We start from the raw sequence: 27,774 nt of genomic DNA, 5'->3' as shown, positions 1-27,774 counted from the left end.
GAGGAGTCTAAGTCTAAGAGAAGTCTAGGTCTAAGAGAAGTCTAAGTCTAAGAGAAGTCTAGGTCTAAGAGAAGTCTAAGTCTAAGAGAAGTCTAGGTCTAAGAGAAGTCTAAGTCTAAGAGAAGTCTAAGTCTAAGAGAAGTCTGAGTCTAAGAGAAGTCTAAGTATAAGAGAAGTCTAGGTCTAAGAGAAGTCTAAGTCTAAGAGAAGTCTAGGTCTAAGAGAAGTCTAAGTCTAAGAGAAGTCTAAGTCTAAGAGAAGTCTGAGTCTAAGAGAAGTCTATGTCTAAGAGAAGTCTAGGTCTAAGAGAAGTCTGAGTCTAAGAGAAGTCTAAGTATAAGAGAAGTCTAGGTCTAAGAGAAGTCTAGGTCTAAGAGAAGTCTAAGTATAAGAGAAGTCTAGGTCTAAGAGAAGTCTATGTCTAAGAGAAGTCTAGGTCTAAGAGAAGTCTAAGTCTAAGAGAAGTCTAAGTGTAAGTCTAAGAGAAGTCTAAGTCTAAGAGAAGTCTGAGTCTAAGAGAAGTCTAAGTATAAGTCTAAGAGAAGTCTAGGTCTAAGAGAAGTCTAGGTCTAAGAGAAGTCTAGGTCTAAGTCTAAAAGAAGTCTAGGTCTAAGTCTGTGGGGCTGTTACAGACATTTATACATTAATGGATTATACTGTAGGGGTGCAGAACTGATGAATGGAGCCTTGATAAAACAGCTCAACCTGGTTGTTTGTTATTGCCTTCAGTCTTTCCATTGTAATATACTGAACCTGGGTGGTAGATGGAGCCACTGTGGTACTGAGAGGTTGTGTCTATTTTTCCAATTAAGTAGAATAGCTTTCTTAGTAGCGCAGTGAGATCAGGAGATGGAGGTCGGAGGGTTATGCACATAATGCACTTAACTAACATCACATACGTAAGTTATGTAGCAAATTCACTTATTTCAACCCACACCACCATTTTTGCCTGAACCTTACCAATGAGATTTGATCCCTTGACCTAAACCTACCCTGCATATTAAAAAATTATGCTAAAAGGAGAATGTGTTGGTCCTGCTGCTGTGAGGAGAACTACTCTCACTGTTTGCAGCATGAAATCAGATTATCATTGACCGACTTCTTTACTAAAACAGCATAAGTCTGAACTGTAAACGGATACACCAGCTGCTCTTCTGACACAGTTACTACTCAATGAGTGTTTGCTGTAGTATTAAACAACACTCCCTGTTACCACCAGTGACCACGGGTTCCACCAGTTCACCTGCACTGGACCCTGGACCCCGGAGAATCGGCCTGTGACTTTTTATGCACTGTTTCCACCATAATGCATGGTGTTAATCCTGGAGGCATATACATGTTGAATACATGTCCCTCCTCATTAAACATTTGCAAAGCAGATTTTATTTTACATTATTAATGTCTGTGTTGTCTTGCTGGCACTGCTTTTGCTGCCGTTGTTGGCCACGTTTCTTGGTGCATTTCCGCCATCAACTACAAATAGAATCAGTGGGATACTTTGAAACCGTCAGCAGGAGTTCATAAAAACATTGCTCCATAGCACTACTAGTGGTTGAAACTCCACACCTTTAACTTTAAGTTTTCCAAGGTTTCAGTATGTTTCCACTAGCATTGATGTATTGGACTATGAGAAGATATCATCTGTTTATTTTGTCATTTTAGAATTGCTTAGCAACCGTAAAAAAGGCCTCAATATGTCATTGTCACTGACATGTAAAGTCATTGGCAATGTCAATTGGTCATTGAACAAACATTTTGTTTAATTACAAGACTTGTATCGTTACAGAGTCCATACAATTAAGTTTGATTCCATGTAAAATATTTGCGTCTGTATGTTATCTTTCCTGACAACACGTCCTCATACCTGCACTGAATAGCGAGATTGCCAATGACTTGATATAAGACAACATATAAGACCGTTCTATTAGAAACATGTAATGGAGGCGATCGTCTGACCATTAGGTGTGGCCGTTAAGCGTGACGTTACAGCGTTAAGTGTGACCATAACGTGTGACCGTTATGTGTGACCTTTGCGTTTGACCTTTATGTGTGATCCTTACGTGTGACCTTTAAGTGTGACCTTTACGCGTGACCTTTACGTGTGATCCTTACGTGTGACCTTTGCGTGTGACTGTTGTGAAACGGAACTACATCTGTTTCGGAAAAATAACAACTATTTTAAGGTACGAAAAATATTACGGATTAGCTAAAAATGAGCGTAAAATTTCAAAAAACGATCACTGTTGACTACGGTCTCCTAGTCCTGTGTTTGTTTGACAAATCCATCACCCCAACTTGCTCCTAACGCAGACTTTTGGGCTCTTACAACAACCTTACATCCTTCTTTACTGCGGCCCCTAGAAGTCACCACCTAACAACAAACATAGATGAGTCTTTATAAGCTGCTTGCATAATCAACCGATAAGGACTCAGGGTCTTGTGTTTGAAGTTGGTTACAAGTAAGTATTGTTTTTGTAGTTAATAATAAGAAGTAAGTCATTGCTGAGATTTGGGAACAAGGCAACATTACAAACAAAAAGACCAACAGGGAAAATAGTTCGGTGAGTACAATCTTATCAAAACCAATAAAACCACTGGCTGAAGCTACGGAAGATAAAACCCAAGTTGAAAAATTGTTTAGTTATGTTTTGGCAGAGAAAAAGAGCTTAGACAGCTGCAGTGTTAATGGAGCCTTAGTTTAGGAGATAGGCAGCTACATCGCACCCAATGTAACAAAGCCAACTACTAACCCTCCAACATTAGCAGAATAAAATAACAACACAGAAAGAGTCTTCACGTTCCAAGAGGTTTTACAAAGAGCTTAAAGTGACCAAGATTAAAACATTTCTGAGAAAAACACCAATAAAGGGTATCCTGAAATTTCTTGTTATAGCCCTAACCTAGTATTTGTACTGTATGCACAGTGTATTACACGTACACCAGTGCACCTGCACTCAAAATCAATGTGTCAAGTCCACATTTTCAGGTAAAGACAACACATACCAGTAGAGTCAATCCACTGTGTTACAGATTCACCTTTGATGAAAAGAGTCTGCATTTTTATCAATATACAGTATGCAGTGTTGAGAAAACCACAGATGTGATCTGTACCATACAAGTGACACAAAGTGACACATCTAGAGAAAACCCAGTGCTTCCAGGGCGGACTTATCGTGCATGCCAAGGGAACAGCCTCACATTCAGCCGTATTTGTCTTTGCAGATGTTGTAGTCCTCTGGCCCTTCACCAGGTGGAGACAGATCACCACAGTGCAGCTAATGAAGTAGGTTTAAACACGCATGAGGCATCTGATTTTCACTAAAAAGGTTTTGTTTTTGAAAAAGTCAGTTTAGTTTGATGTTAAGTTCACAACCTAAAATAAGTTGAGTTAGACTAAAAAAAATATCCATCGTGCCCTCTGCAATCAGTCTGGTCAATAACCACATGAAATTGTGATTTGTTTTTATCTTTCTGATGTTTTATCGTGTTTTCTGTTTCTATTGGCTGTGCACCAAATTGCCCCTCCATAAAATACCTTGAACAGCAAATAACTGGGATGGTTTTCTGATTGCTGGCACAAGTACATTGCCTCCACCCCAATACAATGCCAGTGATAGGAATAAAAATCATCAGCAACATTTCCCCCCAGTATCTATGCCCTTGTTATGCTGAATAATCCACAGAAAACACGAGGCTTCTGTGGCTTTTTCAGACCAAACAGACCCGGGAACTCCAAGGGGGACAGCCCACTGGGGAAGCTCACTTGAGAACTACATACTTTCAAGGGCTTTTAGTCTGTTTGTGTTCACACCAGCAATATGAACACCAAAGAGACATAAGCCAACCATGTTACATTGCTAGGTGCTGCCCGCTGTCCTCCTATTGGGGAGTGAGACCCATTAGACCCAGCTTTGGGTCTCAGCCAGTATAGCACAAAAGTATGGTGGAATTAGCAGGCTAGCAAGTGAACAGCTGGCTAGTTAGTTAATGCAAGCTTGCTGATTATGTCGTGCTTTCAAGCTACACTCAATTAAAGTTGTCACTCTTCGGGCGATAGCGATGTGGTTTCTTCACCAAGACGTGTGCGTGTTCGTGTGCGTGTGTGTGTGTGTGTGTGTGTGTGTGTGTGTGTGTGTGTGCAGGCGAAGCATTAAGTTGTTGAACTGTACTCATCGAGCAGCTGTCTAGTTAGCTAGCGGTTAAAAATGGCGGTTGCTGGTGCTGCATTGGCTCATGTGTTTGACCATTAATGGACCAACACTTAGGTCACTCAAGATTCCTCTTGTGCCGGGAGTGTAAAAAAGTCCCTCAAAATGGTAATCTAAGAACTATGATTGTTTCTCGTTCTTGCGTCGTGCGTCGTGTACACATTAAAAGAAGGGTTCCTAGTACAATGGAAAAGTTTCTCCAGTCAAAACACCTACTGTCCTTTTTTGTTCCATGTTAGCGTGCTGATGTTAGCCTTTAGCTTTAGGCAGCCTGACTGGTTTACATGTTGCCTTTGAATGTTGTGAGGACCACAAATGAAATTCTATTTACGGCCATTTTATTGTAGTGGAGGCAACAAACTCAAAGACAAATAGATAAAAATAACGAATCGATGAATCAACAAAAGGACCACTTAGTTTTTTTCTGGAGCTTTTTCCCATATTGCATGGTCTTCATCAGCATCCATCGTATCACAGAATCATGAATACCATGCGATATGGTTGAAAGCTCCAGAAAAAGCTAGAAAATCTTTAGTTTGATTTTTTTTCTGCATCTGGTGCTGTTCTCCCACAGCTTCCTATTGGCTTCATGGGAGAAGTGCCTCTGGCCAGTGTGTGTCCAGCCACGTGGACACACGTCCTGCTTATTGACCATCGTACTTAATGAGTCAAATGTATGCATTAAAGTGAGGAAATACTGTATATCCTCTTGTTTTTTTTAGCTTTATATGTTTGGCTTTAACCTTGAGTCAGTCTGCCCATACTTTCTTAACATGAGTCAAGGTATTTTTAGGTAAAGTCAGATGCCAGATGCAACAGAAGTGATGAGTAGTACCATGGCAACTGCATTTCTCCAAAAACAAAATACAATAAAAGTGTGGAATGTAATGTACCGGATTGTAAAACATGTTACGCCTTATGTTGTCATTTCTACTAAATTTATTTACAGATCCACACAAATTAGAAACGTTCCCATACTTGTGAAATATTAAGTCCGAATTATGAGATTAATTAAATGTAAGTTCTCTAATTATGTGATACAATATCATCTTTCTTCGTAGGTTATAATTTCCCCCATAACTATGAAATACAAAGTGATAACTATAAGTCTACATCACAATTAGATATTATCACATAATTATAGATATTCAGTCATATTTACTGGATAAGTCATAAATTACAATTACAATTACATTAAAGCTACTAGCCCTTTATAATGAGAGTGAAGCTGACAGAAGTTTTCATGTATAATAAAGTTATTAACCACAGGGGTTAGAACTGGGGCCCTTCTGTGTGGAGTTTGCATGTTCGTCCCATGTCAGCGTGGGTTTTCTCTGGGTTTTCTCCCACACACTCCAAAGACATTAGAATAATTGATGACTCTAACTTGCCTGTGGGTGTGAATGAGAGCGTGAATAGTTGTCCGTCTCTATATGTCAGCCCTGTGATAGTCTGGTGTCCTGTCCAGGCCGACATTGAGCATTCAGCCCCGCACAACCCCGACTGGGATAATCGCTTACAGATAATGGATGGATATTAGAGGTCTTAACTTTTCCTCACAATTAGTAATGAGAACTGTCATGATTATGAGATCATTTCCTCATAGTTATCAGGGGCGAGTCAAGACCTTTTTGACTGGGGTGGCTCAAGTCCAGGTCTGGCATGTAGTTTGGGTGCACACATTTCAGAATAACATTAAACTCTTAATGCTCCAACTGGGCACCGGTAGGCCCACCAACCTTTTTGTCTCTCAGAGGCTGTAGTGAGCTCAGTTGTAAATCTAGAGTAGAGATGTTTCTTTAAATGCCCTAGGTGTCTAGTTTGTGGTTGTACAGTTTCATGAGGCCAAATATAAGTAAAGACTGGTGGGTACCCAAAGAAACAATTTTCCTTTCTGATACCTTGATGTCGGAGGTCAAGGGACCCCTTTGAAAATGACCATGACAGTTTTTTCCCTTGCCAACATTTAGCCATATTTGAAGCATTGAGCATGAGGTGGTTGGATCATTTAGTTTTGTATGATACTAGTATGTGCACTCCCCATGGGTCTCTGACTCGGGTGGAACCTGGGGTGGCCGATCAGATTTCAGGGATGGCCCGGGCCTCCCCAGCCCACCCCCTAGAAACACCCCTGATAGTTATGAGAGAGGAAAAACCAATCACAAATGAAAGAATCTGGATACTACGGTAATAAATATGATATCTCCTTATTTGAAATGTTCTCATAATCATGAAATACAAAGTCATAATCATAAGATGACAAGATACAACAACAACAAAGAGTGTTTTATTTTGAACTATTGGAAATGAGCTTTTATAGACCTCTGCCTTTTCAAAATAAAGGTCGTGGTTTAACCAAGGCACTTTCATTACCACACCAAGAGATGGCAGTAGGTGCTTTTTTGCTGTAGTTTTTAAACGTTCTTTAAATTACTTTTTACTGTCGGAGCATTTCATACTAAAGTTTACATATAGTTTGTTTTGGAAGTCCACTAGCCTGTAGATTAGCCTCTTTCACTCTCATCGTTGTCCTGACTTTTGTCCTATAGCCCGTGTCATATATTTTGAAACTGGCTTAGACTTCTAGATAGTGTTTATTTTGTTATTAGTCATTTGGATTTGACACATGTTTGGACATGAAAACAACAGATCAGATGTTTCCAGCACGTCTTCTGACCTCCGGGGCTGCTCTTAGACCAGCACACATGTCGTTAACACTGGAGCTTTAACAGCTACTGTCTCTGTGTCAGTGTATCCAAAAGATACAGCACTATGTTTTCTACATCTACTGTTTCTTTAGCACTCAGCTCTATTTACAAGAGTTTGGCTGAGAAATTAAAAAAAACAAAAAAACATTTGGTACAGTATTGTTGATATTGAGCTTTGTGAGAGACGTTTGGAAAGTGTACGTACGTCCTTGGTGAATACAAATTAAGAGATTTACAACCTGGAAATGAAATGATGAACTCTTGAGCCCGGAGGGTAGAATACTGGAAGGTCACTGGTTAGATTCCACAATTTTGGATGGAAGGGCAGAGGGAAGTGCCCCTTGAGCAAGACGTGGAACCCCTGTACCAGTAGACCGCGGTTATACGGTGCAAGTTCCATAGAAAGAAGCATGCAGGTTCATCGAACCGTTCCTGGATAAAACCTAAATAGAAAACAATGAAGATGGGTCCGGTGTCCGTCTCAGGCGATGAAAAAAAGTCAGATTTTGCTGTTCTCCAAGTGGGAGTCGATGTGTTTGATGAGGGCGTCATCAGGGTAACCAGTCGGGAAGGTCAGCTGACACAGAGGACAGCTCCGAACAGCGCTTTCTTCTGACTCCATCCATAACTGCCGACAGAGGAAGACGCAGGTGTCAAACTACTGAACTTCAAATTATGGCAAAATCACAGTTTCCTGCTACATTTACACAGAAGCTCATCTCTCATCTCATCTCATCTTCATCCGCTTATCCGGGGTCGGGTCGCGGGGGCAGCAGCTTTAGCAGGGGACCCCAAACTTCCCTTTCCAGGGCCACATTAACCAGCTCTAACTGGGGGATCCCGAGGCGTTCCCAGGCCAGTGTGGAGATATAATCTCTCCACCTGGTGCTGGGTCTACCCCGAGGCCTCCTCCCAGCTGGACGTACACAGAAGCTTTGTAGTTCATATGAGGATGTCAATTTGTTTTTTAAAGCTGGGACAATCAGGATTGTATCCTTTTTTTTGCGTAATATCAAAGGTGTCGCTTGCAGTATGCCATACACCCTCTTTATCTGATTCTTTTCTGACTTTTATTGAAACGTTTTGCCTTCAGAGCAATGTTGTTCGGCCGTGTGTTTGTTTTGTGTTTTTTTAACCACATTTCTTTTTTCACATCTATTGTCTTCTGGCCAGTTTCCGCACAAGAACTGCGGGGAATCCATTAGTCGCATTATGTAATTCTCATCATTGTTCTCTACTCACGTTAATGGAGGGCCATGACTGAGCATGCTCAGTGTTCATGTAGGGAGGCAGATGGCAGGAGAGGGTGGCAGGGCCCTCGGGGGACGAGAAGGAGGGATGGCGGGGCTGTTTCCTAGGAGACGGGAATGGGGGGTGTAGGGGCTGTTCCCTAGGCGACGAGCCAATCCCAATTGCGCCGAGCGTCCGAGGCGGGCTGGCAGCCGGCGATAGATATGTACATACGTCCTGTAAATTTACACAACACACACACACACACACACACACATGTTCCTAATTAATAACACAGCTTTAAATACACCAGAAGAGCCAAGCGCATCAGTATCGTCGTCATCACCTCTTCATCATCAGAGGACTGCGGCGGTGTCACCAGCGGGGTAGGCTCAGGCGGGTCATCGAGGCGACAGAAGTGATGCACCTGAATGAGACGAGAGGGTGAGGAGAACATGATGATTACTGCTGCATTAAAGAGCTATAGGATAGTGTGTGTATGACATGTTGAACGCAGTGTGTGTGCGGTATCTTTTTGCACAGGTAGGGTCAAGTTACATGTAACGCTGTGGCCAAATGTAAGTGGTCGACCCTTGAAATTAGTGGTCTCAGCAAGAGTTGTACGCATTTTTTTAAGGGAACCCAAAAAGGATGCTTTGGTTCAGTATGATACAACAGTTGAGGAAACTGTATTGCAAGGTGGTTTGGTAACACGACCACTGCTGAAAATGGATTGGAGAAAATAGTTAAGTTACTCAAAATCACTAATACAGCCGTATAATCTCCACTGATTTGTGGTAGAATGAGTCATACTATAGTATAATGTCTGACCTGCTATATTTGGCTAACTGTATCTGCAGTTAATGCCACCATAAAAGTCCCATATCATGCTTATTTTCAGGTTCAAACTTGTATTTTGTGTTTCAGATAGAACATGTTTACATGTCTTAATGTTCAATAGACACATTGTTTTTCTCATGCTGTCTGTGACGCTTTGTTTTACTGCCTGTCTCTTCAAGACCCCCGCCTGAAAAAGTCCAGTCTGCTCTGATTGCTTAGCGTTTCTGGGTTTTCTGCATCTGCAATCTCTGCATCTCTGCACCGTCATTGCAGCCGGACAGTGACTGTACTGGCACTGTAGCAGCACTTTCTACCTCGAGTACAGTTGTGACATCACAAATGTACAAAAGTCCCGACGGCTCGTTTAAAGACACCGTTTCTGAATATGGACTGTGTGCATTTCTCTGTGGATTGACAGCTTTGATACTTTCACAGTATTTATATAGCACCTTCGCCTGAGTTATAATAAAAAAAAAAAAAGACATGGATATCTCCCTTTTTACAATACGGGACCTTTAAAGTTAAATGTTTGGGAGCAACAACAGGTCAGTAGCCAAGTGACCAGCTGCACAAGCTCACAGACGGCTGAGTGCTCGGACTCAAGTAAAGAGCTTCTTACATGCGTTTTCAATGGCTGAGCAGCAGCACATGAGCCTGAGATCACTGCATGCGATGACAAGCACTGGCTGTAGCGGTGTGAAGCACGCCGTCATTGGCAGTGTAAACATGCTGTCTGGCGTGATACTCTTCATGTCTCACTATCTGGCAGATTGGTAGATGAATTTGTGTTTGGCTGATGCCAGGAGAATGCTGCCGGCCTGAATGCACTGTACTAACTGACAGTGTTTTTCATGGTTTGGTGTCCCTTAGTAACAAAGAAGGGAACTCTCAATGCTACAGCATACAATGATAATTTAGACAACCGTGTGCCTCAAAACTTATGTATTTGGTATCTGCTTTACCTGTGAGACAGTGCTAGTATGAGCATTTTCAAGCTCCCAGTCTCACCTCGGCAGCCAGAGGGAAGCCCAGGTCCAGAGGACAGCGATGCGGACTGCTGCTCAGACTGCTGCCACCACCTCTCTCCCCTCCCCCACCTCCACCCCTCTCCCCTCCAGCTCCGTGAGCCGATGCCGGTCGGACCAGGCCCACCAAGGAAGTACGGAGCTGAGATTTGTTTTTTTGCCCGTAACCCTGCATCTCCCCCAGGAGGGGCCTGGGCTTGGGGAGGGTGGACACTGGATCTCTCATCAGCCGAGCCGGGTGCCTGTGGATGCCTGACGGGTCAGATACCTGGGAAAAGGGGAAGGGGTCAAGAGGTCAAAGGACTTGGCTATGCAGGCAATCTGTAGTTTTGCTGCAAAATGGCACACAAATATGGTTAACACGTCTAAAAAGTACTTTCCGGCCTCACCTCAGAGTAACTGCGGCGACCCTGGAACTTTGCTCGTAGACGGCTGCAGGTTGGCTGATGGGAGTAGGAGGCAGGGCCGTTGTTAGGAGACAGAGGTGGCGAGGGAGTGGGGAGGAGCCTGTCAGGGGAGAGTGAGGAGCGTTGGGGGGAGGTGGGGGAGAGACGTTGGGGAGCAGGGGTAGGACGAGAGACTGGAGAAGGACGAAAGAAAAAGAGAGAGAATCGTAAAAAGACTCCATTCTACAGTGAAAAACAGACATAGTTGTGATGGCAGAGCGTTGTAGAGAAGCTGAACACAGCAACAAATAATCTTAAGCAACAAAGATACCTTCCATTTCTTTATCATTTCACAGCACGTATGTGAGCAGTTGTCACTTAAACAACATGAAAGAATGAAAACCTGTTTCAGTTTGGTGCACTAATGCTTTCCCCTGCAGGAACCTGGCCCCATAAACAACACCTCCAAAGAAATGTAACATGCTTCTGTTCTGACACGTTGACAACGTCGTGAGAACCGTCATCCGCACAGGGGTGAAATCACAGAAGGATTGTGTGGCTATTGCGGCCGCTACACCTGCACAAATCAGACAAAATGAAACCATGGGATTCTCAAAGCACCGGCAAAGGGTGAAATGCACCTCGAACTGCTGCCAAGATGCACCTGTGCTATTTGCCCGTATTCAAATGAGGTCATATGCAGACGTTCGGCATAAATTTGTCCCCTTCCTATGTAAATGAGCCTTGTTGCAAAAACAGTCCAGTTGACGGAGATCAGTGCTGACAGTCACACGCAGTTACAGTGGAATTGTTACAGTTACACTGAGAGTGCTTGGCACATTTATAGGGAGTGTCCTCCACCATCTTCCTTTATGGTCTAAAGACACCATCAGCCCCAAGTGGATATTGAATCTCTCCATCACAGGGTTTTGAGTTATGTCCGTGCACCTCTTGGGCCAGGACCTGTAACTCGTCTTTTTCTCTCTATCGTTGGTCTGCTTACTGTTGCGACATTTACACGTTGCCTTATAATTAATTGCTAACAGATGGAATAAAGGGCGCACACTGCACTCAGCTGCAATTGAGAATGAATGGGCCATTGAGACGGGGCAGGTAGCAGGTGCAAGCGATGTGCAATATGCAGTGCAGTCCACTCTTTGTTAATTTTCCCCTCAGTGTACTAAGCGAATAAATGAAATGACAAAATATGGAATGATACCATGAAATCTTAGAACCCAAAAAAACACTCCTACCAGACTCCTGTGAGACGTGTCGCAGAAGGTCGCTCTGTTTCACGGCCAGATTGCGAACACGACCCAACTCCTCTGTTAGCTCAGTGTAGGCTAACGCTAGGTTCACCCTGCGACACAGAGAGCATGACTGAATAAAAACATGCATTTAAATGACAAACTGACAAATGCTATAGACTGGTTTCAAAACAAGACTCACTGCTCGTCCCCGGCTTTCTTTATCCACTCCACGTCACAGTGCTCACAGTGTGTGGACAGCTCCTGTGACTGCATCATACAAAGGGATGAATGATTGTACAGAGATGATCATTACTCCATGCACTGTCTCTGTGGCTTTTTTTAGCAGGAAGGAAAAAGAGATATGACATATGATACATTTGTCAGTAGATACGTTTACTGTTGGTTTATCTGCACACTGGGTGTTGCTCATATTAAGAGAATTAAAGAGAATTGGTACCATTACACTTTGATTTAAAAATGCAAAAAATAACAGCAACAGTCAAGCATAACCATGAGCGACACCGTGCATCAACAAACAAGGTGTGTGTAGTTAGATCCAAATGTCTGACCACTTCATGAATTAGAAATCTATGTATTTCACTGTATTTATTGTCCTAACCCCATTATATGGATGACCTTCTATAATAAATAAACAAAGCATCTGCAAATAGCCCTTAGTTTTGAATTTTAGTTTCACTCTCTCTAGACAATGTCCATCCAATGTGACAAAATGGTCCCCTCTGGTGTAAACATCCAGTCTTTTAAGCATTAGGCCTACCTGTCTCTGTGCTTCCTGTAGCTGGGCGACCTCCTGCTGCAGCCTCTGAAACTCGGCTCTCAGCTCCTTTTCCCTCTGGCAGGCTCCCTCGGCCTGGTGGCGCGCCCCCTCCAGCTCGGCCTCCAGGCGCTGCAGCTTCAGGTCGGACAGGGCGTCCAGACTGCGGGAGCTCTGCAGCGTTGGCCCGCGGCCCTCTGACACAACCAGACATGCGAAAAGCTTCAGTCTGTTTCATCATTTCATTTTTAACGCATGTCTGACACTGAGTCTAGTGCTAGGGAGATATTAGAGGGTGGTATTAACTGCTGATCAATGGCAACACTGCTACTAATACTGTTTAATAACTATTATTATTATTATCAAACAGTATTAGTTTTGCTTGGTATTACTATTTTGCTCCTTCTGATGCTGCTAATATCACCACAATCTAACCGGCTCTACCTCTGGGTACGTTCAGGCCGGCGTGGATTCGAGGCTGATGTGCGTCTTTGCTGCGGAGTTGAGCGCTGAGTTTCTGAAGGGAGCTTTCTCTCTGTCTGAGAGCCGACTCCAGACTGCAGATCTGCTCCACGTGCTGTTCTGCTAGAGTCGTCTGACAAACACACACAAAAACGCTTAAGCACAGAATATTCTTACAAGAAAATGTGTGTGTGTGTGTGTGTGTGTGTGGGTGTTTGTGCATGTTTACCATCTTGTCCAGGTCTCTCTGGACGTTGCTTTTCTCCGAGTGAATCTTCTCATAAGCCTGGATGACTTCCTCCAACCTCTCCTCTCTTTCCTTACTCTTCTGGAGCTGAGACAGAGAGAGGGAGGAGAAACATCTCAGAAGTTCTGGTTTACTACAAATTGGGTCTTACATTTGCTTTGTTCTGTCCATCATTTGTACGTTTGAAAGCACAGTCCTCTTTAACTTAATGAGTACCTCCTGAGTGAGAGAGTTGATCCTCTGTTGTAGGTTGGTGGTCTCTGATTGGATTTCACTGGTAGCCTTGACGATGGGCTCACAGGAACAGCACAGTATCCTCTCCTCTCCAAATTCACTGATCATAGGAAACTGGAGGAGAGATTAACTTTCAAGAAAATAATGCGTTTGTGCATTACAAAAGTCTTATTCTATCAAACAATATTCTTTTTTTGTTTGTCTAAACGTGTACTCTGTGTGTATATGTGCGTGTGCATGTGTGTGCGTGTGTGTGTGTGTTGCTTTCCACCTTGACCTCGTAGTGTTTGAGCTTCCTCTTGATGCTGCTGTTCTCCCTCTCCAGACTTGCCAGCCGTGTTTTGATGTCATGATAGGCAGCGGCCAGTGCCAATCCCGACGCCGGGTAGATGTCCTCTGGCAGCCGATTGGACGACCAGCTGATTCCGGAAACGCCCACATCATCTCTCAGCCCCTCTCCTCCTCCCAGCAGCCCCAGCTCTCCTCTGCGGAATAGATCCATCATCAGTTTGCTGTAGGGGAGAAAACAAAAAAAGAAAGAGTTGCAGTTGATCTCTGGGAAACGGAGTGCAAAAGAAACACAGACTGGGCTTTTGGCAGACAGAAAGGCTCAGTAAGTCACTTTGCACTCTCCACCTCACACAGCAGGGGCACAAATGGCAATCGGTCTGCCAAGCCCCATGTGCTGGCAGAGGTGACAGTCGCAAAATGCAGCCAGGGGCCCACTGAGCCAGCAAACCACAGATTTGCTATTTCCCATCTGCTGCCATAAAATGCATCCTCTTTTCCCTGCCCCCCCTGTCTCTCACTGGCGGTTTCCATGGTTACAGCAGAAAAAGTGATCCCCCCACGGCAAAAACAAGGAAGAATTACATTTCAAAGCTTCACCTGCAAAAGATGGGATCAATCAGGAATAATGGTGCTATGTTTTTTGGAGAATCTCTGTGCATTCCCTTGCCGAGAGACATGGTCAGCCAGTGTGTATTCAGGAATAACAGCTTTTCCCATCCACTGCTTGAAAAAAAAGGATCTCTGGATCTTCATTATGGTCAGCAGACGGCAGGTGTACGGACGTGGGGGTTACAACAGATAAACGCCAGCCTTACCCGTGTACTGTAGAACTGAAAGAATCATAGAATAACAAATACTTCATTAATCCCTGAGGTGAAATTCAATGATAACACTTCATGTTAAGGGCGGACGAATGAATGCCAAACAAACTGACCTACACATGTATTCTGTTGTAATCACGATTAACTAAACTTCATGTCTGCGGCCCTACAAATAATGCGGAGACAGCAGGTTTTATTTCAACAAGTGATATCTTTGAGGGATTTTTTTTGGACTACCTTTTAATTCCGTTATCTAAATTGGTTCAGTCAGGCATACTATTACACTATAGTTAGTTAAACTATGTAAAACATGTAAACCATAATAAAGGGTGAGCCATATGTTGACAACACAGTGGGCTGTGGTTAGATTTCATCTTAGTATGTATTTAGACTCTAAGGGCGCACTCACACTGTCCTTCCGCACCGCGCCCCGGGCTTTAGGGTACTTCTCCCCCCCTCCCTCTCCCCCGCACCCCAGGCCCGTTTGTACTCACACTACCTGGGCCTCGCGCAAATGCTTCTTGCTGTCCATACGTCATCACGCCGTAACACGTCACACGCATTGATTGAGGTCATCGCGATGCGTCGCTTTGTTTACAAATCTTTCCGTAGACCTCAGAGTTTTTGTGCGTCTTGTCGACTGTTTTTGAATATTTTCATCGACCAAATCTGCAGTAAACACTCCACCTCCGCATCACACCAACGTGAACCTTTCACCGCCATTGTTGTTGTTGTTAAATGTCCGTGCATGGTCCGTCCTTCTATTTTCTATGTCCGAACAGGCGCACAAAAAGGACATCAGAACCGTCGTAGGCCTCGTGCTCGTACACGTGCGCACGCTCGTGCTCGTACATGTGCAAAAGCGCTCTACAAAAGCCCACCTCTCTCAGGTGGGCCGTGGACGGCCCGCTGTCATGCGCGGAGCGGTTGCGCTCACACTGGTCAAACGCACTAGGCTTTAGCCGAAAAAACGGTTTTGGCCCGGTGTGGAAGGACAGTGTGAGTGCGCCCTAAGTAGATGACACCATGTCTGAAGGCTGATCAGAGTGTCATCTAGTTGGTTCAGAAATGACACTCTGTTCAACAAAGGGTCGAAGGCACACTGAATTGCCATTCCTTGAGCCTTTCTTTAAACCGAGAGCGCCATCTAGAGGGATCAGGAAATAAATGCTTCATGAAGCTTCCTTTGTCCATCGCTAATAAAACGCATTACTGCAGTTTTCTTGGAGCTGCCTCCTATAGTGGCCATTGCAGGAACTGCATTGAGAAAATAACGAAGATTTCTCCACAAGCAATGATGGTTCTAATATCTAATGTTTGTGTGATGACGCTTTAAACTAGGGACAGGGACCGAAGTTACAGATGTCTCTTTGTTTTTTAATGATTGAAATGGATGAGACAGAGGTCGAACAATGTAAGGTTAAAAATGTATTCAGCCTATCTGCAAGTCATTTAGAAGAGTCTTCAGATGCTGAGCTAAACAGCAGTTTGATAAGAGCGGGATGGAACGTAAAGCTCTGCAGTACATTAATATTTCATACACGAGCATGGGTTCACAACAGCCATACCTCTTCCTTTAACAGCCACACACATATGCATACACAAATCCCCATACAACAGTAAGCAGAGCTTATTAGTCATGCATATTTCTTCATATAACAGAATAACGTGAGTGTGTTGTGTGACGTTGTTTTGCACCACAAAACCTCTTAAATATGCTCAGACTGAATGTGAAGTGAATTTTAGAGGCAGTGTATATAATGCAAAGGCGTTTAGCAAATTTGCCCTGGTGGGTGCAAACAGATGTGAAAACAGGTCCACCAGAGTTAAAAATGTTTCCACTTGAGCGACCTGAGGCGTTCTGACTTCACTGAATTTACATATAGAGACAAGAGGAATGGAAGAGGGGTCAGGGGAAACAATACACAGAGAAGTGGCATCCCTGGAAGGGGATAACAAGAGCTGAGCTGTCACACAAACACAGCATAGCCACACATGGTTGGTGCGTATGTTGCTAGCAAGCTACAGTTAACATTAGGGACGGGCACAGGTAGTTAATTCCAAGATCGGAGGATCATATCAATTCTTCAAGGGCCAATCGAGTACTTGTTTTTCTAAATCTATTTTTAGAACGCTACGAATCTTCCTGCAGGATTAATGATGCACAGCAATACAGCCTACCCCAAACCTAATGCTTATTCTCAATCAAAACAGTCACAGTTACACTTTCACAACCACTTCAAAGCATTGTTTCCTTACAAAAATGTAATTAAATCAGCATTTGCATTCTGTCGATGATCAGTCCTGCTGTGGCGAACAGGCGATGGCCCAGAGGTGGCAGATATCAGCAGGTGCTGCTTTGACACAACGCTCAGTTTTATAGCCTGTTGGACTTCCACCACTCCAGTGGGTTTTTCTGAGGACGACTGTTTGACTCACTGAAACAGCTTCTGGCTCGTTGACATCCCTATTTTCAAACTAGTCCGGTCCAGAGACGGTATCCAGTGTCTCTTTGCTTGAGACGCTTCGTTTGGGCCTTGCACAGTAACCTCCTCTTGCAGCTCACACATCTTCCGAATGGTGAGGCGAAGAGCCGGTTCCAAAAACTGGGGTGTTTGTGTCTCGAGTCAAGCCCAGAAACAAACACACATGCACACACAAAAAAACTTGAGGGCTGTTGTTTACCAATCCAGTTAATTTGAAACCATGACTACTCGAGGAATGGGTCACTCACGCCCCTCCCTAGTTAACGGGCAGCAAGATAAAATGCTTGAAAATGCTCAAATGGGGCATTCTGGTGACATGCTGGCGGGCTGTGTAGGCTAACAAGCAACATCCCTGTTATGATTCTGGATGACGACCTTTGTTGCATTACAGTATGAACATTTTTTTTTATGATTTCTGCAAAGCTAAATTACAAATCCTACTCCTGCAAAGGCATGACCTGCCCTGCTCTGCCTCTGATGTCCTTAACTCCTTTGTTGGTTGGGTTGGTTAAATTGATGCATGAGGGAGTGAAAGTGGTTAAGGTTAGAGCAAGAATATCAAGGAGAGCCAATCAGAGGCAGGATAGGGCGAGTCATGCGTTCGCCATAGAAAAAGCATCCATCGCTCCCAGGCAATGTCATCAGTGAGATGGATGCGTACGATAGAAGGATAGAAAGCAAACCAAGATGACTGAGGGTGCTGACATTATCGAGAATGAGGGAGGTTCTGTGCCAGATGTATAGACGGGAAAAAACATGCGCCTTTTCCCACACATATACTGGTATTTATAAAGGACGAATGTGTGGTGGGAATGTGTGCAGCCCTAGCAGACTTCAGACCAGCAAACAGTTTTATGTGAGAGAGCTGTGGGTGATGTGATGAGGAGGAGACTGAATATGGGGCTATGTTCATGATTACCAAACGTCCAATGTTGACGTCCGTGGGACCACCGTGTAAGGGCTATTTATAATCCAAATGTGGTCGTTGGTGGACGTCTTTTTAACATCAAATTTAGACTAATTCTATAATTATAATAATAATAACATGATACATCTCTAGGTCGCTTCAGACGAGGCAAGGTGGGTGAAGTGTCTTTCCCAAGGACACAAGGCAGGGCGTGGATCAAAGATCCGACCCTCCGAACATTGGCAAAACCTGCTCTACCACCTTAGCCAGAGCTCAGCAACAGCAACTATAGCAACTATGTTGTTTGCTGCTAGCAGAGGAGCTAACGTTAGCTTGTTGCTTCTGACCTGCACTTTCTGGCTCAGTAGTACTTGACTGTCGGAGAGTTCTGTCATAATAAGGTGGATAGGCTATCATGAAATTATTTCCCACAAATTGCATTTCCAAATGCAAAAATACAGATAATTGCAAAAATACATAAATGCATAAATAAATAATTTGATTATTAAAAAAAACTGTTAAAAAAACCCACATCATGTGCAATTCATGCAGCTGTCATAAACGTCCAAATGACGTCAAAAAAATGTACCCAGTTCAAAAGTCAAATGATGGATGTCAATTTGTCATGATTGGACGTTCAAATATTGGACCTAGTTTGGACGTCGAATAGATTTCCAGAGTTGGTCATGGACCGACGGACCCAATATAGACAGGATCTGCACGTCTATCTGACATCCAATGTTTAATGGTATAGGAGCAGCAACTGCCTCAGTGACATGTATGAAGGACACTTCTGGCTTCTGTGATCATTGCAACTGAAGCAACACACATCTAACTCTCTCTTTCACTAATACTCTATCACTTCCTTGTTCAGTGTGTGTGTGTGTGTGTGTGTAGAAGGCAGCTGAGAGAGAGAGAGAGAGAGAGAGAGAGAGAGAGAGAGAGAGAGAGAGAGAGAGAGAGAGAGAGAGAGAGAGAGAGAGAGGTCAAAGCAGATAACTCCCACTCTCACAGCCCACAGACTCTCTCACACACATGCATTCAGCCCACACAATGCTTGTGTCTATCATCTAACCACTTCTTCCTCTATAGCTCCCTCTCAGCTCTATTGACTGTGTACGGCAGGAGCGCACACACAGTCGCAGCCATGGGCAACCTAGAGCTGGGCCATATGTGTCATCACATGGCTGTTTCATCTATTAATGGCCTAACGATCCGCTTTAGCCACAACCCCCTGCGGTCAAACAGAAAACCCAGTGGACTGCCTCATCATCATAGTGTGTGTAGGGATGGCCTCCATGTTGACCACAAAGAAGAAGAAGATTATGGCCAATCAGAAGCCTGAATAAAAGCTATTACCGGACCTGGCTGCAATGGTGTGTTGCTCACTTTGTAGCGTTCACGCGTGCTGTTCCTCCATACAGTGGAAAAGTAACTGTGCATTTATGTGTAAACATGTAAAATGTTAGCAGCTACATTTACCAAAACACAGTGTGCGTGTGGACTAGGCCTGAGTGATTTGACAGAATCAGGTAATACCTGCAGTCAGTCACCTTACATTTTGTACAATCAATCCTTATACAAAGCTCTAATATTCTCCAGACCATGGCAGGTGGATTCTAGCACAGTATGTACCTCCAGTGGAGAGCTTTCATTGCCATAAGCTTTGAACTCTAGTTTGGCTGCTGTAGCATGCAAGCTGCGTGTGAACACTGACACAGTATCTAAGTTTCTAATCCAACACCATCACCAACTTTAATGGTTAGAAAGACAAAGCTTTGGACCTTTGTGAGAAGCAACATTTTGCTTAGCATCAAGAAAGAAAGAAAGAAAGAAGCTTAATCATGACAAAGATGGTAAAAAATGGAGGGAGCTTGAGAGAGTCCTTGAGGACATGGCGCCATATCTGAGCACAGCTGAATGCTGGGGGTGGGTGGGGGTAGGGAATGGGGGGGCAGTCAGCTACAGAGAGAGACAAAGGGAGAGTAGGACTTAAAATGAGCTGAGATGACAGAGGGAATTAAACTAACTGAGGAGTATAGAATATGACGGGGGGATAGGATGAGGGAGATCATAAAAATTAGGTCATGCCATGTAACCTTTTCAACATGTAACAGACACATGATCACAAGGACCAAAAGAACTACACCGCTCACTAGCTCACAACTGAAAACGCTCGTACGGATAAGGTTTGTAGTCTTATTTAGCCATTTGTTAGCAACCGCCTCTTTAAAGACACGTACAAACTTCAAATTTTCAAAAGTGCCCTATTGACTGACATATTGTATCTATATGTATTATAACAAAATGTTAAAATATCTTAAGTTTGTGTTTGGTAGCACGGACGCCACGACAACACGGTGAAGAATGCAGCACATTGAATCTTTAAGGTGGAGTGTTTTCTTTCATGTTACGTGACCACCTTAAATCAAACTATAACTATTCTGTATGTCTCTTGAGGAAGAACGTGCCGCTGTATCACCGATCAGCTGATCACCAGCGAGGCGTCACCTCCGGAGTCTTGTAAATCTCGCGAGTGAAAGGCCACTTGAAAGTCTAAAGAATGCTCCCAATAAGAGAAAAGATCCAGTGAGCGACAGTTCTGTGGGCGCAAATGCCTCGTTTTAGCCCGAGGTCAGAGGAGAATGGTCAGACTGGTTAGAGCTGATAGAAAGGCAACAGTAACTCAAATATCCACTGGTTACAACGGAGGTATGCAGGAGAGCATCTGTGAACACACAACACCACCTACTTTCTAGCAGATAGAGAACAGCAGCAGACGACCACACTGACACTATATGAAGCAGCTGGTGTGCCTAATAAAGTGGCCGGTGAGTGTATGTCCTATGCTTTCAATACATGGAATACACACAAATACTGTGCGTTACTTTTCGGTGTTGTATGTACGAAAAATGCACTCGGCACACATTCTGGTCACAATTTTTCATGGAACTCTACAATTTATGATGGTTAGAAAGTACATTTAATGCTTTAATTCCTCCAAAAACAGGAAGCAAAACTATAACAGTGTGAGAACTTTAGGTCAATTGAGATTATTTTCCTTTTTTACTTTAAGTATTACAGTCAGGTCTTAGGTATCACTTTGTAGTAGGTGATTTTCTGCCCTCTCCCCCCACACATAGCAACTTAAAACAGGCTCTCGCTCCCTCTTTATCTCCCTCTACCTACTTCAACAAACAGTTTTTCTGTTTCAGCCGGCAAAAATGTAAAGCTCTCTGCTACTCTTGATCCTATTGGACTTCATCCAGCTGCTGTACCGGAGAATGATCAAGCAGACCACCCACCTCCAGCTTGTTTTAGTTTTTCAGATGGAGAGGGAAAGTGCAGTGAGGAGAACAGGCAGGTACGGAGAGATGAGTTTCAGTCAGCCCCTTTAAAACCAAGAGTAATGCAGATGGATTTGGGGGATACAAGAAAAGCCAAAGAGTCTTCAGATCAGTTGTGCTATAAAGATTCTTTTAGACATCTGATGGCGTTTTGCAGAAAAGGTGAGCGCTGAGGTATTTAAAATCAATGTCACTTATTCAGATCCCTTGAATTGAGGGCCAGTCACCTGGGACATGTAGTTCATCAACCATCTACTAGGCTACTTCAGGTAAATTAATCAAATCAACTATAACATGTAAGTACTAGCCATGCCAACAGTTAATCTTGCCACTAGACTTCTGCTCTAAGGCTCTAACTCAACGTGACTACATGACAGATACTGCCAAATTTGAGCCCAGACATCAACCCAAGACTCAGAGCTACTATGTATGTTTTGCCCAATTTCAACACAATTGATGATCAACAGAGTAAAGTCATAGAGTCAGAGGAAGAGATGATTGATTGTTTCAGCTGAGAGAGACTAGATGTTTTTTTCTCTATTAAGATTAGAAAACGAGGCGGCAGTGGCTCAGTCCATAGGGACGAATTGGTGGCGGTAGAGGTGCCATTTCAACCCCCTGGGCACTGCCGAAGTGCCCTTGAGCAAGGCACTGAACCCCTCTCGCTCTGATAACTCTCCATTAATGCATGTGTAGGACCTGTTTGCGCATGTGTGCATATTTGAGGCCTGTGTGTGTGTGTGTGTGTGTGTGTGTGTGTGTGTGTGTTAACAACAAAAGAGTGAAAAGTGAATTTCCCCTTGCGGGACTAATGAAGGCATGCTTTCGTCTGTAAAAACAGAACAGCATGGTTTACTGATAGCACAATAAGGCCAGCAATGGGTCTGATGGACAGCGTTTTTGTGAACACAGCCCATTACATTTTCTGCTACAAGGGGTTTCTCAATCAACAGTAACACACGACTGAGCAATGCCGTCGTTACGACTCCCCCTCTCCAAAACAAACGGACATAATGTTACACGTTCACGTTAAAAAAAATGTGTTTTTCCGTCGTTGTCTGGCTTATTGGATGCTCCGCTGCTTAACTTGTGTCTCTGATAACTTGAGATCCAGATGTCCGACGTAGGGCTGCCACTAACAACCTTTTTCTATCGACAATCTATCGGCCGTATTGATTAATCATACATTTTCCTCCAAAAAAATGGAATTGACCATTTTATTTAAGTTGATTTTATTCTGAAAAACTTTATGTTGTCATGTAACGCAGCACAAAACCAAATGTAAACAAAGGTTTACAAATTTGAAAAAGAAATTCCCAAGAGTTCACAAGATAATGGGACGGATAACTCAAAAGAACAGGTTGTTCTCATCATCCCCCCCTTCCGCTCTCTTAACGATCTAAGGGCACCGTTGCCGCCAAAGTTGATCGTGATCGGTTTAAAATAATACAAACAACCCAGACCCTTTTTTCCCCCTACCCCAGAATGTTAACTCGTACAGCCGGGCCATTCTGTGTGTGTGGAGATAAACCTGGCAGTGTGAGACTAGATGGATCCGGGATGAAATGTTCGGTTGTAAATCAGAAACAGTTCCCAGTTCTTCCCAAAAAACAGCTGCTCAAATGAGCTTTGGACCTCTTACATGGCTGCAATAGGGGACACGGGCGAGATAAAGCCAGCTGAATTTAACAGTTTAACCTTACCCGAGACACAGCACACACACACACACACACACACACACACAATTTGAGACTCTGAATCGATCGCATCTTTTGCAGCTGTTATTGAATGTCTGGAAAGCCAGTGACTAACAGACAGCCCCATTAATCGAGCTGTGTGTGTGTGTGTGTGTGTGTGTGTGTGTGTGTGTGTGTGTGTGTGTGTGTGTGTGAGTGAATGCGTCCTGTTCACAAATGCATGAGCAGTATGGTTAGGAGGTCACTGCACAAAGTCATCCATCTGACTCCTAACTAATCCCACTAAACACTGATCACGGACAGAGAGGGGGCAGGAGGGACAAACCAGCAGGGGATAGATAAAGTAAGTGCATGGGGGATCTGCTGCCTGCTTGTTTAATTAAACTAATGTTTAATTCTGATTCAGTCTGACACCGTGCAAGTCGTTTCAATGTATATTTATTTCTAAATACTACACCGTCTATGTCGTTGCCCTGGACTGAGTTCCCATACGAGGACTGTAGACATAGTATGACATATGGACCGATTTAAACAGGTGAGTTATATGATTTTAATTTTGTTTTTTAAATCCTGATCGTCAGGAATAGTGAAAAGAACTACGGAAGTTGTTGTTTGGACCAGGCTGTAAATACATTTATTTGGGCTTTAAAACAACACCGTGTAGTTTTTCAACCTTTATAATATATTTCCAAGATCCCTGTGATGGTACGGCAACTTGCAAAAAGTTTAATGACACAACTGTCGTATCATGACGGAGTCTGTCGTTCACTTTTACTATTGATGACTCTAAGAATTGCCCGTAGGTGTGAGTGGTTGTTCGTATCTATGTGCCCTGTGATAGACTGGCGTCCTGTCCAGGGTGTACACCGCCTCACGCCCGATGTCAGCTGGGATCGGCCCCAGCCCCCCCCGCGACCCCGACCCCGGGATAAGCGGTTGAAGATGAATGAATGAATGGCACAATGCAACTTCGGATTTCGGGTCGACATCTGTGCACAAGAAACCACAAAAAATCAACTGCTTTACGGCACGTGTCACCACATTTCCTTCAAATTCGGACGCTAGAGCCCCGCTGTTTAGCGTAGCGTGTGTATGCCTGTCTGTTGGCTGGTACAGCGTGTCTCAACTGTGTATACTGTGTTGATGTAATAGCTGAAAATGAAACAAAAGAAAGCAACGGTTTTGTCGAAAGGAGACCAAGAAAAGAAAAAGGGATAGTGACAGAATCCGAGGGCGGACAAGGATAAATATTGACCCGCCGCTCACTCACTGTGAGCTGAAGGCGGAAGAGGGATTCACCACAGGTGGCAACTTGGCTCTCACGCTTTTGTACTACTAGTGCTTTTACAACAGTAGTCAAAGAAAATACTGTTTCCCAACTAAGGGGGGAGGCCGGGAGCAAATCTTATTTTTTTTGCTTTAAAGCTGGGCATGTGTTCTCTGCGGTTCTACTCAGCAAGCCTCAAGTGGTCACTCATTGTAGTGCAGTTTCTGGCACTTCTAAACTGGCTTCATTTCTCTGACCGGGAGGTTTCCACCTTTTTCCACCTGGAACGAGTCACAACTTGGGAAAAACGATTATCCTCCACTTCAGATGGTCAGACAAAGGAATATCCAAATATGTCAGAAAAGCAGTAAGTGTTGTTAAATGATATTTTCCGTGTCTTTCAAACATTTCCGGCTAATTATCTTTTAGAGACTCTAGTGTGAAGGCATGCTGAGCGAAAGCAGTCGGACTGGGTTGCCAGGTTCCACAAAACTAAAAGGAACTGATAATGTCCTATAATGAAACCATTTGATTAGTATATCAATATGAAATCGGGACATTAGTGGGATAAAATACCAATAGGGGGGACGGCGGCAGATAGAGTTAAAGATTGGTATTGTTGGTAGGAATTGGTACATGACGTGCTTGTAGTTTACGTCATATTATGTTGAAAAATGGCGGATAAAAGTAGCATAACTGCTTTTTTTCATTCATTCATCTTCCGGGTCGCAGGGGGGCTGGAGCCGATCCCAGCTGACATTGGGTGTGAGGTGGGGTACACCCTGGACAGGACACTAGTCTATCGCAGGGCACATCGCAGAGACAAGAGGGACAACCATTCACACTTACGGGCAATTTAGAGTCATCAATCAACCTTAACACGTGCACGTGTCTTTGGACTGTGGGGGGAAACCAGAGAACCCGGAGAAAACCCACGCAGACACGGGGAAAACATGCAAACTCCACACAGAAGCGCCCCAGCTGTGAGGCGAAAGTGCTAACCACCACACCACCGTGCCGCCGTATGGTAAGATTGATTTTTTGCAAATCTTTTTTTGCAATTTACAACATAGTATTGGGCTGCCCTTGTTGCTGCTGACGCACACTGACCTGGACGTTATTAAACATCACCCCTGATAACAGGCCAGGGAAAAGCAATATTTTAGTGGTTTTAGGGAATGTAGGATACTGATGCAACAACTCTCCAGAGAAGGAGAGTTAGTAACGTGTTGTTCAAAGGCTCCGGGCAACAAAGTACTACACATCCTCTCTTGTAGCCTCTATGTTGTTTCCACATTACGACTTAAATCTCATGTACACACCTAAATCGGAGGAACAACTTCCCAACTCGATGAATGTAACCATCCGAGGAGCACGTGAATGCACCATCTGATCCTATATGAGTGCATGAAAGGGAGGCTACATTTGAGTAACCTCTCCTCTCATTTCAAACTTCAGGATGTAGAAATCTCCACGCTGGCCTGGGAACGCCTCAGGATCCCCCAGTTAGAGCTGGTTAATGTGGCCCGGGAAAGGAAAGTTTGGGGTCCCCTGCTAAAGCTGCTGCCCCCGCGACCCGACCCCGGATAAGCGGATGAAGATGAGATGAGATGAGATGAGGATGTAATAATCCCATCATTTCCACATTGCGTAGATGTGTCCCGGAAAACCAACAACACATGAACGCATCGCGTGAGAAAGACCCTGTAGCGACAGTGCACTGCACCTCCTAATCCTCCTGAATATACCCTCGGTGCATCTGTGAAGACTGTCTATGAGCATCATGTGCTGGCCTCTTGTCTCTGTTGCGTCCCGTAGCCCCGGTGCCATCATTCTACCCATTCACTACAGCGTCACTGCCGAGCCTCCCCCCCCTCCCGACACCATCCACCGCTGCGCAACCAAAACATCCAGCCATCGGGACCGTGTTTTCACCGGGCAACGAGGATTTCAGCGGGGAGAACCAGGCAGACATGAGCGACGGACACACGGGAAGGGAAGTCGGGCAATCGACGCATACGACGGTGGAGCCTTTTTACTCACGTTTCCGTAGAAAAGCCATGGAGATGATGGTGCTGATGCTGCTGAGGAGGGTCGACATGACTCGAGTCTGACATCAGCAGTGTGTGTGTGTGTGTGTGTGTGTGTGTGTGTGTGTGTGTACCACCCCCCCCCCCCACCCCCCTTTGACCGTTCAACGAGAAGGGGAGGGTGAGAGAAATAAAGACTAGATACTAAATAAAGAAAAGCAGCTCACATGACCTTTATTTCCCGAGTCATTCTATATTATGAGGGACATTTCATGCCCATTGATGATAGTATTTTACAGGTTAAAGGAAAGCATGTAATTGTCATGATGTTCCTAAATTTGATAATTTTTCTCCAGTTGAGTGGGTCTACTCAAAATAACGATTAGAAACCATTACAGGTGGCATTTTCCATGTGCAATGTATTTTAAAAGTCTAAATATTAACATATTTTGAATTAATTTGTAGGCCTATTTTTAATTCAATTCAATTCAATTTTATTTATAGTGCCAAATCACAACAAATGTTATCTCAGGACACTTTACAGAGTAGGTAAAGACCACACTCCATGACTTATTTATGATAAACATAGACACAACAATTCCCCCGTAGAGCACGGTGGAGACGAGAAACCTTCCTTATAACAGGCAGGAACGTCAGACAGACCCAGCTCTGTGGAGGACGGACATCTGTCTGCACCGGAGGGAGGAAGAAAAGGAGAGAGAAAGAGAAAAGACAGACAGATGGACAGAGAGAGACAAAGACAGACAGACAGACAGACTTCCAGAGATGCAAGCAACAAAAAAGTAACAGCAACTATAATAATATCTATAGTAATGTGAATATGACTTATATGTTATGGCAGTTAATACAGCAGAATAGTAGAAACAAGCACAGCTAAGGTGATATAACATGACAATGATAATAATAATTATAGTAGTAAATATGATCAATGACGATTAGTGGTACAGCTGTGATACAATGAGATATATTACTGATGGTGTTTTTATGGCTACAAATGTTATAATGTATAAGACTAATGATAGTATATGAGTAATAGTAATAATAGCAGCAAGAAGCGTCATGCAGGACCACGGCAGCAGTCGCCACCACGATCAGCAGAGACCTGAGAGACGACAAAGCACAAACAACTCCGGGGAAGAAGTTGAATTAGTAACATGCACTGATGAGACATGAATGATACAAACAGAGAGGAGAGAAGCTCAGAGGATCAGGAAAAGTATAATCCCCCGGCAGACTAGGCCTATAGCAGCATTTAAAGATGTACTTTGCGATAATTGACATTTCCTGTTTCTAGCAGCCTCTCTGGCAGTGAGATGTAAATGCAGACAAGCCTGTTCTTTCAGAGCCTCCATCTTGTCACATTCATGGTCACTGTAGCCATTTCTCAATCTGCGTTCTTGTCTCTACTTGTGCTCTGATGGACTTGTGAAACATCATCAGTTGCAGCCCAAGTACTTTTCCAATTCTATAGTCCTCATCTCGCCAAGTACGGTCCAAATGCCCAGATGTGACTTGCTTCGCCAATTTTGTCGAGGAGGCATC

The 27,774-nt window shown here is 43.8% G+C and overlaps 1 protein-coding gene across 1 annotated transcript; it reads right to left on the bottom strand.

The window, feature by feature from the left end:
• Positions 1 to 7,415: 7,415 nt before the first annotated feature.
• Positions 7,416 to 26,298, bottom strand: LOC310959325 (TANK-binding kinase 1-binding protein 1-like; the record flags this gene model as incomplete). Its single annotated transcript, XM_083930629.1, has 13 exons — positions 7,416 to 7,544; positions 8,159 to 8,383; positions 8,493 to 8,573; positions 9,995 to 10,279; positions 10,401 to 10,591; positions 11,651 to 11,757; positions 11,847 to 11,914; positions 12,426 to 12,619; positions 12,867 to 13,017; positions 13,114 to 13,218; positions 13,348 to 13,479; positions 13,637 to 13,877; positions 26,225 to 26,298. The coding sequence occupies 13 exons, from the start codon at positions 26,296 to 26,298 to the stop codon at positions 7,416 to 7,418; spliced, it is 1,983 nt and encodes a 660-aa protein (XP_083786755.1).
• Between the last annotated feature and the right edge of the window lie 1,476 nt (positions 26,299 to 27,774).

Source organism: Echiichthys vipera (genome assembly GCF_963691815.1).
Source record: "Echiichthys vipera genome assembly, chromosome: 17".
Classification (NCBI taxonomy): Eukaryota; Metazoa; Chordata; class Actinopteri; order Perciformes; family Trachinidae; genus Echiichthys; species Echiichthys vipera.
Note: the sequence above shows the minus strand (reverse complement) of the source record. Positions and strands in the feature narration are given on the sequence as shown.